Below are 13,476 nucleotides of genomic sequence, written 5' to 3'. Positions count from 1 at the left end.
GGATCACATCTGCATCTCAGCTGCCCCCAGCACTGCGCACAGGGCTGGGAACAGGAAGGTGTGATGCACACCTGAGTGACGATCATCCGACTGCCCCGACGCGTGGGGCGAGGCGTCTCCGCGCAGAGCGAACAGCTCCCGCACACCGTCGTCGCCTTGTTGTGCTGCCGAGCGCAGGTGCTCCGCTGCCCGGTCAGGGGCCAGCTTTCTAAACTGGGCTTAAAGCGTGAAAAAAGGACACCTGACATGCAATTAACTTATAAATCAGTTTATTTACAGATTTTTATCTTTTCTTAAAGTACATTTCAGTTAACAAATCTATTTACACAGGTGTACATGGGAACTCATCCCAGTTATTTTACAGATCATACTTACAAACCACACCCTAAGTCTTCTGTGCAAAGCTGCACGGGATGTGACTATTGGCTGAAAACGGCCTGATGACCAGGCTATTTACACATACACAGTAAACGGGTTTGTTTTTCATGTCTGCACGATACAGTACACACACGGAGGCCAGGCCTCCCAGAGAATGCTTTGCAATGTGTTTCCCGAGAAGGCTTTGCAAAGTCCGGAAGGAAAAGCTATTAAACATCAGGTTAATTAAAATGACAGTACCTCCTTTACATCAGTTTACATTTTCTTCACATTTTTATAATACAAAGATATTTTATTGAGTTGCTGCACAACCAGTTTAAGATGATTTGTAAACATGTAAATTCCTACAATTTGCATTAAACATCATTGTAGTTTCTATCATTTGCTCTTTGAATTAATGTTTTATTCACTAGTATTCTTAAGGTAGTAAAAGAAGATGTAAGTTTGAACTTCTTGCAGAAAAGTTACGAGTCTCTAATGCTGTGCGAGTACACACTTTATTCAAGTATTGCAAAAAGCTAAGGCCACTTTTTTTTCAAGACAAGAAAGTGAACAAAATTGTTTTTATCAATAGGCCACAACACTCTTATGAGCAATGAAATCTCTTCTGAAAGATAATTTCTCAGAGACCTGTAGTCACAGAAGGAATCTTCTTTTCTTTTAGGTAAAAGAAAAACAAATCACCTTCCCTGTTAACTACTGTTGAGCTCTTCGCGCTTTTCCCTAGAGTAAAAATTCCTGTTTAGACCTGAAGAGGGAATCTACCCTGTACTTATTTAACCCAGAGTTAAGCACCCTGGACAGCACAAACTGTATTGGACTCAGAAATAATCTGAAGCCTGTATGTTGGTTTACTACTAAATTCTGAGTGCTATTTTAAAAGAGATTACTGCTGATGCAAAGATCTTTTTCTCAGAGGAATTATGGAGAGAGTGAAAGAGGATGGGGTGTGGGGCGAAGGAACAGATTACAAAGAGGGGGTGCTTAGATTCGTGGTTCGAGGCAGACGATTAAAAAGATCCCAGGAAGGAACAAGTGGCCGGGTGTCCGCATTCATCATTTCAACCCTAACACTAAACCCCTTCCAATTATAAACAGAGAGTTAAGATAAGAAGAAACCTGCTAATCACAGGTTCCTTTGTTTTCTGCTGCCTAACTATGGGTAATTACTTCTAGCAAGGAGTAAGACTGACCAGCCCCCATCTCTCGCGTGGCACCCAGAACGCCAAGGTGCCGGTGCACGCCGGAACTGGACCGCCGCGCGCTCAGTGGCACGGCACTCCCGCCGGGGGCGTGAGCCCGGTCGGCTCCTTCAACCGGCTCCCAGCATTTCTTCCTCTTCTGAAATCGCAATGTCAGAAAGAATAAAGATAAAATTTTTTGTTAAAAATTGATTTAGGTCCAAATAATGAGGATGTAGAAAAACCACCTATGTTCCTATTACATTTTTTTATATTCCTTTATAAAAAATTTACAGCAGCTGAAAAGTGTCAGTGTCATAAGGACAGCTGTTATCCCGCGAGCAGCAGAGGATGCAGACAAGGTGGCCTGCTGTCTTCCAAATGACACGAGCTGCAAAGAAAAGCCCTCGCTTCTCCTTGGCCACATGAAAATAGGATCCCCACACTACTGGTTAATGACCCCAAGTACCCAGCTTCTCTTAAGTCGATTCGCTCATTATGGCTACGAGACTACGGCCCAACATGCAACGCCCAGAAGAAATGCTGGCAATGCATCGATCCGAGCATTTCCCAAGAACCGACCACGTTTCAGTGCTTTCCTTATTTGTCAAGAGCTATCATACCAGTCATTGTGCAAAATGCAAATATTCCAATGTTATTTCATTAAGTTTCTCATAATGACAGGATGAAACCAAAGAGGAATGGAAGTGTGCATAGTGAAGCATTTGAGATGCAAAGGCAAGTTTGGAGGAAAGATGCAGAAAGGAACGAATGTGCACACAAAGATTGTACCATCTTTGGGTTTTTTCTAACATATTTTGAAGCAGTAACGTTCCAGGATACTTGTAAATAGGAATCCGGTGGATGCCTTATATCATGCTTCTAATCAGGACCTTCCATATTAAGGCATTTACATTCACGCCTAAGATTATCCACATTCTTCTAGATACTTGAAGAAGGACACACTGATTAAGAGGAACCAGTCGGGAAGGCAGGGCACTGAGGTCTCGGGAGAGCATCATTGCACATGCTCTAGTGTAGCAGCTGGAGCCTGGACAGGTTTTCAGGACAAGGTAATAGTTGTGAGGAGCAACGCTGCAAGAGAGGCAGAGCTGAATTCTACAGTGTCTTTAAATCATCTTATCCCGTTCCTGCTACCGCAGGTGGTCCTGGAAAAGCCCATCTTCTTTCCACGGTGCATGGGTTTGTTAAAACTGCAGGTTTCCTGTGCAAAGACTATGAACCAGAGAAGCTTCAAGACGGAAGTGGAACTACTCTAAGAAGATTCTTTCACTTGTGAATAGGGACACACATTTTCAACTTAATAATTTATCTTAAAATAAATTAAAAAATGTTCCATAGCACAAAACAAGCACACAAACAACAGACAATATCTTTTTGTCTTTGGTGCACACACTCATTGCCCAAATCATTCAAGTAACAGCGTCTCTGATTTCTCGGGGAGGGATGGGAGCTGCAAGTTGGAAGGCCAAAATGAATGGTGTCCACCTTTGCCATGCCTGGACGCCTGAGACGGTCCTGAGGGCCTGGGGCTCCGGGAGCAGCTGGCAGAGGTTCAGGAGAGCAAGAAAGTGCGGGGCAGACGCAGGGCAGAAAAGCCAGCCCGGCATCGGTCCTCTGAGCTCGGTCTTCAGTGAGGGCATTGCTTTGTTTTCATGCCCAGATAGAGAAAACTAAAAACAATGCAAAGGTTTATAATTCTTTCGATGGTGCTCAGAAAGCAAGGCTATCTTTGATGTCTGCTAACTTGACAGTCCGCTTGTTGCTGCTCGGCTACAGTAATGGAAGAGAATGGCCTTCAGAAAGAAGCGAAACGAACTCCGGACTATGAAATAGGCACTCATGACTAAACTTGCCTATTCAGAAGTGGTTAAGGGTGTAACACTGTTTAGAGACTATCACAGACCAGGATTACGTGTCAAAAATGGTACGATGCATTTATCTCTACACCTCTCCTGCCTGACTTCAGCTCAAGACCGTGACGCCCTAGTCTAAGCTACGAGGTAAGTCTGGTGCTGGCAGCCCTCACCGCAGACCCAGTCGGGGTGCTAACAAGAGGTGCAGAACCGGGCTGTGTGTCAACACCAGGTGTGTGCCGCCCAACGATCGATCCAGCGGACAGTCTCTGAGGCAGAGGCTGCAGTACCAGACGTACCGCACTGTCCCACGGACTCCACACCAGCAGTCTCTGAGAGCAGGCACCAGGTCCGGAAGCACTCTTGCTATGATGGAGATGGGGTGTGTATCGGGGGCAGAAAGGCCCAGGACTCGTATTAGCACTCAGTGTTCGGTTTATTTGCAAGATGTCACACAAGTAGGACTCTCCCCTGCTTTTCACTGATCTGATTCAGAACATCGATAGTATCTCTGATCAAGGTCTCAAAGATCCCGTCAGCCAGCTGCATCTTCACACACAACTCATCCTCGTCATAGTTCACCCACTGCGCCTCCTCTTCGTGGAGCTCCTGTACCTAGGGTTTAGAGACACAAAGGTTAGAGATTCCCATAAAAGCTAGAGAAGTTATTCCATTTGCTGACTTTGTGGCCCCATACAGGCTGAGGACACAAGACAGGGAAAGAGGGTAGGTTATGTGATGATGGCATCCCTTTCCAAGTTGCAGAAAGTGTGAAAAACCTCAACTGCCAACTAAAATAAAAGTAGCTTTGAAACTGTCAAACAGCTTCAAATCTGTCAAAATGGAATTTGACAATATCCTAGTATTTTATAGTTATTAAGGATTACAAGCATGTTGTCTGTGTCAACATAAGATAATATGTATAAGAACTTAAGGGGGAGAGAAGAAAGCAAATGACCAGTTATATGGTTCATAATTATAAAGTGCATATATATACTCAAAGACAATACTGGATATGATTCTGGAGTATCATAAATAAATGAATAAAATTTGTTTTTTAAAATGTACTATCACTTAAGCTTATTTTAAAGATCACTGTTATGCAATACTTGTTCTTTTTGCATTTTAGGATTTTTGGATTCCTAAGGTAAACCACAATCCAATGAGAACTGCTCAAGATTTTTTGCTTGTTTACAATAAAAACTTTAAAAGCTACTTACGAAAGGAACACAGAAGGCTCATTACACATAGTGATGTCTGTGGCGTGGAGCCCAGGTGGGGAGCGTGGCCTCCAAACCCTGACCTAGTCCCAAACACAGCCGCTACTGCAGTGATGGGGTCACCAACGGAAGTCTAACTTGGCAAAAAAGACACTTAACAACCAGCTCCTGACTTGGCCTGACCACAGATGCGTCTTGAATAAGGCAGAGGAAGCGAAGAGGGGAACTTGCACCGCTGCCATTATGAAGAAAATGAGAAGACCCTTGGGAGGAAGAGACCACAACCCCCAGGAGTCTGAGCGCGAGAGAGAAGGAAGAACGGTACGGCCAACACATACCCCTGGCCAGGGCTGAAAATGTGTGACAAGGTGGCTGCTACGTTCTTTCTCTTTGAGGGGGGTCGTTCGAAGGATATGTAAATATCCATTCTTCGGTTCCCTGACTTCCTCTGCATGAACAGATATGCCCACCAAAAGGACTCTATGGTCAAATACTTTCTAGAAGGCTCCCTCTGGAAGTTTTGCAATGGGCCATCAGTAAATGAACGTGTTTAACTCAGACTCTCCTGTACTGTATTTCTTTGACCAAAGAGTGATTCTGTGTGCATGTATAAGAAATATTTTAACCTACCAAGGAACTGGTGTTCCTCTCTTACGAAGAACGTCACAGGCAACAGCCTAACGCAACACGTCTCAAGCTGGAGCTGCAGGAGAACCATGTTCTGGGACACACAGGTGTGTTCCCACAAAAGATTTCACTCCTCCCATGAATTTGTTCATTTGTTCAAACAAAGCTGCACAGCTTTCCTTTTTCTGTTATCTCAGCCTTTAGCATTAAATCTGTTCTGTGAGCAATTTCTTCCTCAATAATAAAATCTAGAAAGCACTGTCCTAATGAAATCGTTTTTGCCCTTCCCACAGAAATACTAGCTCAGGACATCACCCACTGCGCCTCCCAGCGTCCCCTCGGCGGGCCCCCTTCGGGCACCCCCTCGGTGGGCCCCCACAGCGCTCTCGTCAGTATCGGCAAAAGCTCGGCTCCTCCTTAGGAAGACGAACTGCTGCCTTCTCAGCCGGGGAGAGCGAACACGTTTTCCTTTCTGCTCTGGCCGTCAGAAAGCACAACCCCAACGTGGAGCTTCAACCGAGGCAACCGACAGATCTGAGAGCCTGCGGATCTGCTTCCATGCTTTCCTTCTGGTGTTTACAGTCTGTTGTTCTACTCCACATCCCCCCTGCTCCTGAAGGTGTCTGTCTGTATGTAAATTAATGTGTGCTATATAAAAATTAATTAAATTACATTAAAAAGTCAGTGTAACAATCATGTCATTCTCCTTTTCCCCCACAGGGAACTGTTACATATAGACATACATAAATACTCTTTTAATCGTCTTGATCCTCTTTTCAGCAGGTACTATTACTAACTCCCTCACTTTGCAGACAGGGCAGTGAGGCACCACAGAGTCGCATGATTAGCCCAAGGCTCCTCTCCAAGTGAGCGGCAGAACAGGCTTTACATTCAGTCTACGTGGGCTGAATTCAGTGCCTTAAGCTCAGTTCAGTTCCTTAAACCTGGCTTCCTCTCAACTTTTTATTTCTCAAGTTCTCCACACCTCCAAAATACTGTTAGGTTAAATATTCATCTACTGAGTTCAAAAGAATGCAATTTCCAAACCTGAGGGGCAGAAATGCAGCAAATGAAAGCTATCTGACTTTACTATTACAGACTTAAGATTAATTCTATTTCCTTTTCTTTTTAGACTCTAACTATGTTCTGATTTCAGAAGAGATGGTCAAAATAAAAACAGCTCAGTTATATACACCGACCAGGATATGATCCACTCGGTCTCTTTTCTTTCTTCCAAATTTCATCATTTTCTGCCAATCTGTTTTGTGGTTTGGTTCCTTTTTAAGACTGAACAACTTGAGTACTTCAGTTGCTATGAAGTTCTGTAAAAATAAAAGGAATGAATAAAACACAAATAACAAAGTTCCTGAGATTTCATGCTGTAATGCAGATTTGTGCAAATATAATTTATAACAAAAGAACATACAAATTTCTTCCACTTACCAATCTGAAAAGTATTCCAGAAGCTCAGATTTTATTCACTTAAAGAATTTTTGTTTTTACACAACGTGCAAAAGTAAAACAGGCAGGGGGAGGTAGGAGAGGATGTAAGAGGGGACATGCGGTAATGGAAAAAATACAATAAAAAAACTATTGAAAAAATAAAGATAAACATTTTAGATGTTAAAAAAAGTAAAACCACTGATGAATCTGCAAAGAAAAAATTGCTTTAGAGTCCTCTCTACCAAGAACCACTATTAGCTAACTTCAAGCTGGCAAAACTGTTAAAGAAAGCCTAACGTAAATCTCTGACCCTGAAAAGCCCAACATAAATTTGGGAGCAACGCTACGTGAGCAAAGTATACGGCTTTGGCTGGGGTAGTTTATTTTGAAGCACCAAGGTTCAATATGTTAAATTTTAAAAATATTACCCAACCCTGCAGTATAAAAAGCATAACAGTTTTACTGCTAATGCTATTTGAACTATTATCATGAAAAAACTTTACAAAATGTTATTTCAACATTAAAATTAGTGGGGAGCATCACTGTACATTATATTGATACTCAGATATTGTTGATATATATTAAATATCTTATTTTCAACTTATTTGTTATTAAAATAATTTGGATTTCTGCTATTTTAAGTATAAAGTATATTAAATATGTATTTAAGTCTATATATTACAATATTACTACTTGTTAAAAAAACAATGTTCTTAGTGGAGGGAAGGGCACACTTACGACTCGGAATCGTTTCAGGTGGTTCTCAAACCACCAGCGTGCCCCAAGCCCCAGCACTCCCAGCCCGCACAGCATGCACACGCACGCGCATTCAAGGCTGCGTCACCTGTGGAGAGCTGGCAGGAAAGAAGCACACCAGTGTTTTGAGAAAGCTTCCGAGGTGGTTCTACTACTCTATTCCTCAAGGTTGAAAATCATTAAAAAAAATAATAATAATTTTTTAAATGAATCAAATTAATCTTTGAAAACTTTTTTGGGGGGTACTTACCTTAATCTAACCCCTTAAGCAGGGGTTAGAAAACTTTTTCTGTAAAGGGCCAGATTATAAATATTTTAACAGGAAAGTAGACATAGACACTATGTAAACAAATGGCTGCAGTCCAATGAAGCTTTATTCATAAAAACACATGGTGGGCTGGACTCAGCCTGTTTTGCCTTCCCTGATGTAAGCATACATTATATCTCGTAAATACTTGCTGGTGTTCTGTCAGTACAAAATATTTTCAAAAGCTTTCTACAGTTAATAACCCTGTATTATATACTTTTGAAAGCTGCTAAGAGACTAGCGCTTGAAAGTTTTCATTACAAGGAAATCAATTTGTAACTGCGTGTGGTTAACAACTAGACTTGCTGTGGTGACCTTCCCACAACACGCAGGGTCCGGCAGGAGAAACACCTGCTGGAGTGGGGTTGGCAGGGTAATAATATGGGTGTGATAATTTATAGTTTTAATTTGAACATTTCGCTTAAAATGTCACATGGTATGCTTGAGTGTGATACTGTTATGTTACAGAATTACATGCTTATGATTTTGTAATAAAAAAGAGGTCATCTGTGCTGGACCCTGCATGCAAACATCGAATCACTACAATCACTATGTTGTACATCCACAACCAATACATCAATTATACCTCAATTTAAAAAAAGACCGTTGTTTAAGGCAGTGCCATCACACTATACACCAGAATAATGTACACGTTCCTGTAATGTATTTGGATAGTCCACACAGACTCCTGGATGATGTAAGAAAACACATCAACAAGGTGAGTAATCAGAGGTATGCTCTCTGAGGAAAGAAAAACTTTCTACGACCAGTGAAGTGTGGAACACACAGCTCCAGAGCCCTGCTACTGAGAGTGGTCCCAGAGCCCACAGCACTGGCGTCACCGGGAGCCTGACGGAAACGCAGAACTTCAGGTCCCACTCCACACCTGCCGGGGCAGAACCTCCATGTAAACAAGACGCCCAGCTGATCCGCGTGCTCACCAAAGTGTGAGCGGCGCTGCGCTGAAAACACAGCGTGTGCTGAACTGAAGAAACAAGTGAGCAGGCAGAGAGTGTCCGCCGATGTAACGCCGACGCTGGTCTGTTGGGAGTCCTTGTGGCTTCAAGGGCACCTCATCTTTTCACGGGGCTCCTTAGTTAATGAACGATGTTTTTTATGTGTCGTATTACTATCTTACATATTTCAAAAGCCATTACCAATCTGAAGCCTCCAAAATCCAATATGGGAAGGTAACATCTATGTGTCTAGGGCAGGCATGTTTGATACATGATGTGTTTTCAGGTATACTACTAGAATATTATACTTACTTCTATATCAGCAAAAACTCACCTAAACTGCCTATGAGATGAAATAATTTATCTCCCTGAGTATTTCCTAATTTTTCTTAGACATTATAAATTGTACATATCTGGAAACTCTATTAAAAGTTATGTTTTGTTGTGCAAATCTTGAGGATTCAGGGTTCTCTCTCACCCCCACCCTTCCACTGCTCACGGATTCAATTAATTTGTTGAATACCCACGACGGAACGGGCCTTGCGGACAGATGAGTAACACCCAGGAGTCCCTGGGTGTTTAGAGTGTATATGGATCTGCATGAAAGAACAGCAGGTCAGGAAGTCTGCAGTTTACCTTGATTTCATCAAGGTCGTTTGGGTTCTTCACTCGTCGGAAATAACTCGAGTTGATTCTGCATGGCTTCATCCAGACAGGTTGATTCAGGTTGGGATCCTCAGCAAATATTTCCTCAAAAATCTCTTTCGTTAAGTCAAAAACCGCCTTAATAGAGAATAAAACAAAATAAAACGGCTAAGAACCTGAATTTCCGACCAGAGGGAAGCTCAGAAGCCAGGATGTTCCTTCCCCACCACCTACCTGTCTGTAGACCCGTTTACTCGTGCTCTCTAAGTCCAGCCCCTTACTGCCACAGCCGAGCAGCTCTGCAGGGATACCGACGCCCTGGAGATCATGACCCAATTCCTTCCATTTCCAAAGTTCCTCTGCCGCACTGCGTACGAGGGTCTCCACTTCCTCTGCAGTGTGTGGGACTGCCAAGAGTGTTTCACACGGCTTTTGGGGAGCTCTTTTTGGTTCTGCCATGAGAGGCACAATGGTTTCTTCTGCCTTATTTTTTTGGATCTTGTGAGAAGAACTCAAACCAAAATCTTCTTCAAACCAGTCTTGATCATCTCCTAACACACTCAGGAACTCCCGGCTGATCTCAAGTTCAGCAAGTCTCTTAGCAAGCTCTTCCTGCCCACTGGCGCCAAATACTGGACTCTCCTGCAAGAAACCGGACCGTTCAAATAGAGCCTACTTAGTGGCCTCAGATCACTTACGCATTTTTTTAAGACAAAGCAAATATATTATTTGTATATTTACTATATCTCTAATAGATAAGCCAAATAAAAACAATACAGTAGCTACTAATAATATAAGAAAAAAACTGTCCTGCTTCCCATAAGTCTGCTTACGTAAGCTGAATCTGTATAAATGTTTATTGATTAACACATGTTAATCAATATAGTTTTTTGTTTCCTTTTTGTATCATCATCATTCTGTTTCTGTAGAACTGTCTTGTCTCTGGGATATATGGAACTGGGATACGAAATTTCTCACCTTTAGTGATTATTTGGTCAAGTTACTCACAATCATTACTTTTGTTCAACTGTCCACGGATGACCTACACAAGGTGATGGCACGAGTGTATGTTACAATGAATATAATTCAGCTTTACCAGAATCAATGTCACAACTGGTGATCTTTGCAGGGCAACTATGACTGAGTAGGTATGGGGACAAATAATTTCACAGGCAAAACAGAACTGGGTTGAGAACCATTAGAAAGCTCCATGGAATAAACTGTTCAATGAGTCTGCAAGGGACTCTAGTCTGCAAACAGTACTCAGGGGTGTCAAACTGGCATCAACCTGCCAGTGTGCGTGACCACCTACAGTGACCACTCATGACACAACAGAGAACAATTATGCTTCTGACAGAAAAACAGTCACACGGTCTTCACAAACTAGCACAGTGATCTTCATCTAACAGACGCACCACCAAAAAGCCATCCGTATTGAACATGCACTACAAAGGTAAGGCTGCTTGACATTTCTTCCAGGCACACTACTTACAGGTCTGGGGCACATATCCGGTGAGGAAATCTCTTCCTTTTCATCATCCAATTCAGACCTTAGGAAGCAACCTGGAACACCTGGTGACCGCTCCTCGAGAGGTGGGGACAGGCCTTGGGCTGGGACTTTCTTCTGGTCATCGTCAAGAAGTTCCTGATTACTGAGCTGGATTTTCTCATTCCTGGCCTTTTTGATTTGCTGTAGCTGATTGACTGTGTCTGCCAGAAAGACGTCCAGTAAACTGTCTGTTAGTAAGCTGACTGTTTCCAGTTGTTCCTTTGACTTTTTTTCCTCACCTAGCGATGACCTCAGCTGGGCTTCCAGCTGGTTCTTTTCTCTTGTTAGAAGGTCCAGCAATGGGGTGGAACGCTTTTCTGAAACCTCGGGATACAGGTTCTCCTCCTCTTCTGTAAACTCCTGTGCCTTCTTTAATTCTTCAGAAAAGGTATTGTCTAAAGTATCGTCTTCTGCAGCAGTGGAAACCTCTTCTGTGGCACCAGAAATAAGGTCTTTGTTTTCCTTTGAAGGCATCAGTGAATCCACTGAAGATTGCTGGTGAACTTGGGCTTCAAGTACCCCAGAAACATCCTGTACGTTGTCTGATTCTATTTTAAGGCTTCTATCAACTGAGGCTTCTACATGGTGCATACTAGGTAAAGATTTCTCATACAAATATTCAGTTGCATCCTTTTCTCCATCAAGTGTGGGGCCCTCTGTATGTTTTTGTTCTTGGTTATTGTAGTGATATTGTTCATCTAAGTAACAGTCTTCATCTTCATTTATGTCTACGTAGTCTTCAAAGTTTTCTGGAATGTGGGATATTTTTTGAGGAGGAGCAAAGATGCCATGCTTCTCTTCACACACAAAGTACGCAACGCCATCATAGGTTCCATTGTTATTGCCTTCGGGTTTGTCCAACTCCACTCCTGCCCAGAACCCTTTAGCGAAACTAGTTGTGCCTTTGAATCGAAGAGTTCCGGGCTGAACATTGCCAATCAATACCCTATCACCAATGTGGAAATCAAGTAACTCATCTGCAACAGAAACTGAAGCCAAAGACGAGGATGCGGTGACCCCCTGGTCATGCTCTACATCGCTGCGCTCCTTACTTTTCATGAGCTCAGTAGGGGACTTGAGTTCTAACAGCCTTTCGGAGTGGATATTGCTATGGACAGAAAGGCTTTTCTCACTGAGGCACTCACTGATGTCATCATCAGTACCAAAGCTAGTGGCTCTACTGTTAGAGCTTCTTGTGGGCTGTGACTTATCTCTGCGAGACTTTGAGTCTTTCCTGAGTGACAGCAAAGATGAAACCTCAAAGTCATCTTTGCACAATTCAGCTGAGATGTCTTTCTTGAAAGAAGACACTTCAAAGTCTTCTGAGTATGTTCTTTCTTTAGGAGCAAAAAGCCATTCTGACAAAGACAAGTCCCTTTCCTTTACGTTCTCTTGTTGATGAGTATCTTTTTCTCTTTCGATGTTTTGACTATGATCCATATCTTGGTCTGATTGTCTCTCTTTCAACTCTTTCTTACTAAGGTTTTCAATGGCTAATCTAATTAAGTCTCTCTGACTATTTGTAGCGTGTACAGGAAGCTCTTTCCTTGAAAGGATTTCAGATGAATCGCCCTGTTCCAGGTCCAGTTTCAGTAAGACATCCGACTTCCTAGACTGTTTAAAACTGGCCTCGTCAGCTGGACTCTCCTCCAAGTTTGTGTATTTTATTTCTTGCACTTCTGATCTTTGACTAGCCTCTTCCTCAACAACCTTGGCACCTGACACATCCAGAATTCTATTAGGGGCATTTAATTCTTTGAGAAGCGGTAACGAAGGTACATTTTCTAGAGAATCTCCAGATTCTGCTCTGGTTTTCCTTGATGATCTAAGAATTGGAGATGAAGAATGAAAATGCTCTTCTGTTCGACTGTCCAATTCAATCACTCTCTTTGCATATGCAGATAAAGACTTTTCTGATACTGATCTCTCAGAACCTGCCAATGTAGCATCTTAAAGGAAAAAAAAACAATCACTTAAAAATTTGTTTAATTTCAATCTCTCAATTTCTAGAACCAAAATTTAATGAAAGCCAAATTTAGTTAGGAAACACTCTAGTCAATAAGTATTATTTGTTTTGGTTACTATATTAGGTAAGTTTTCCCTTTAGAAGAATATACTGTACCAACAATAAACAAACATTTAAAATGACTGAAAATTTTAAATTAGAATAATTTCTTAACTGGTATTCTAATTTAAAAAGTGAAGAAAAATTAATCTAAATTTATGCAGTAATTGATTTGCATGATCATTCTCAAATAATGAAAAACAAGAATTGTGTGATAAATATTATATACATTCTCAAATAGTAAAACAATAAAGGAAGGACAAATATAATTCTATATGTACTTCTAAAAGAATGAATTTTCCTGGGCATTTTAACTAAGCTCTTGAATGTAAAAAAATGAAAAGAAAAAAACCCAACTATTTCTGCAAGTACAGCACTTTAAGAACTAATATTGCAAAGAAAAGTAAGATTTGATGTGCTAACAAACCAAGATTTAAATGTTTTGAATTCAAACTGCTATTTCATCATTATT

At 41.8% G+C, this 13,476-nt stretch overlaps 1 protein-coding gene across 4 annotated transcripts in view; it reads right to left on the bottom strand.

The window, feature by feature from the left end:
• Positions 1-252: 252 nt before the first annotated feature.
• CEP350 (centrosomal protein 350) overlaps positions 253-13,476 on the bottom strand; it is a 112,254-nt gene continuing 99,030 nt past the window's right edge. For all 4 annotated transcript variants that reach the window (XM_045838708.1, XM_045838707.1, XM_045838709.1 and 1 more), the window contains 5 exons: positions 10,883-12,888; positions 9,625-10,032; positions 9,382-9,528; positions 6,483-6,605; positions 253-4,051 (listed from right to left, as the gene is read on the bottom strand). In XM_045838708.1, coding sequence (XP_045694664.1) covers positions 3,887-4,051; positions 6,483-6,605; positions 9,382-9,528; positions 9,625-10,032; positions 10,883-12,888 — 2,849 coding nt within the window. In that variant the 3' untranslated portion in view covers positions 253-3,886. The remainder of the gene's footprint in view (positions 4,052-6,482; positions 6,606-9,381; positions 9,529-9,624; positions 10,033-10,882; positions 12,889-13,476) is intronic.

Source organism: Phyllostomus hastatus, unplaced genomic scaffold (genome assembly GCF_019186645.2).
Source record: "Phyllostomus hastatus isolate PE091 unplaced genomic scaffold, TTU_PhHast_1.1 phas_contig_283, whole genome shotgun sequence".
NCBI classification, from domain to species: domain Eukaryota; kingdom Metazoa; phylum Chordata; class Mammalia; order Chiroptera; family Phyllostomidae; genus Phyllostomus; species Phyllostomus hastatus.
Note: the sequence above shows the minus strand (reverse complement) of the source record. Positions and strands in the feature narration are given on the sequence as shown.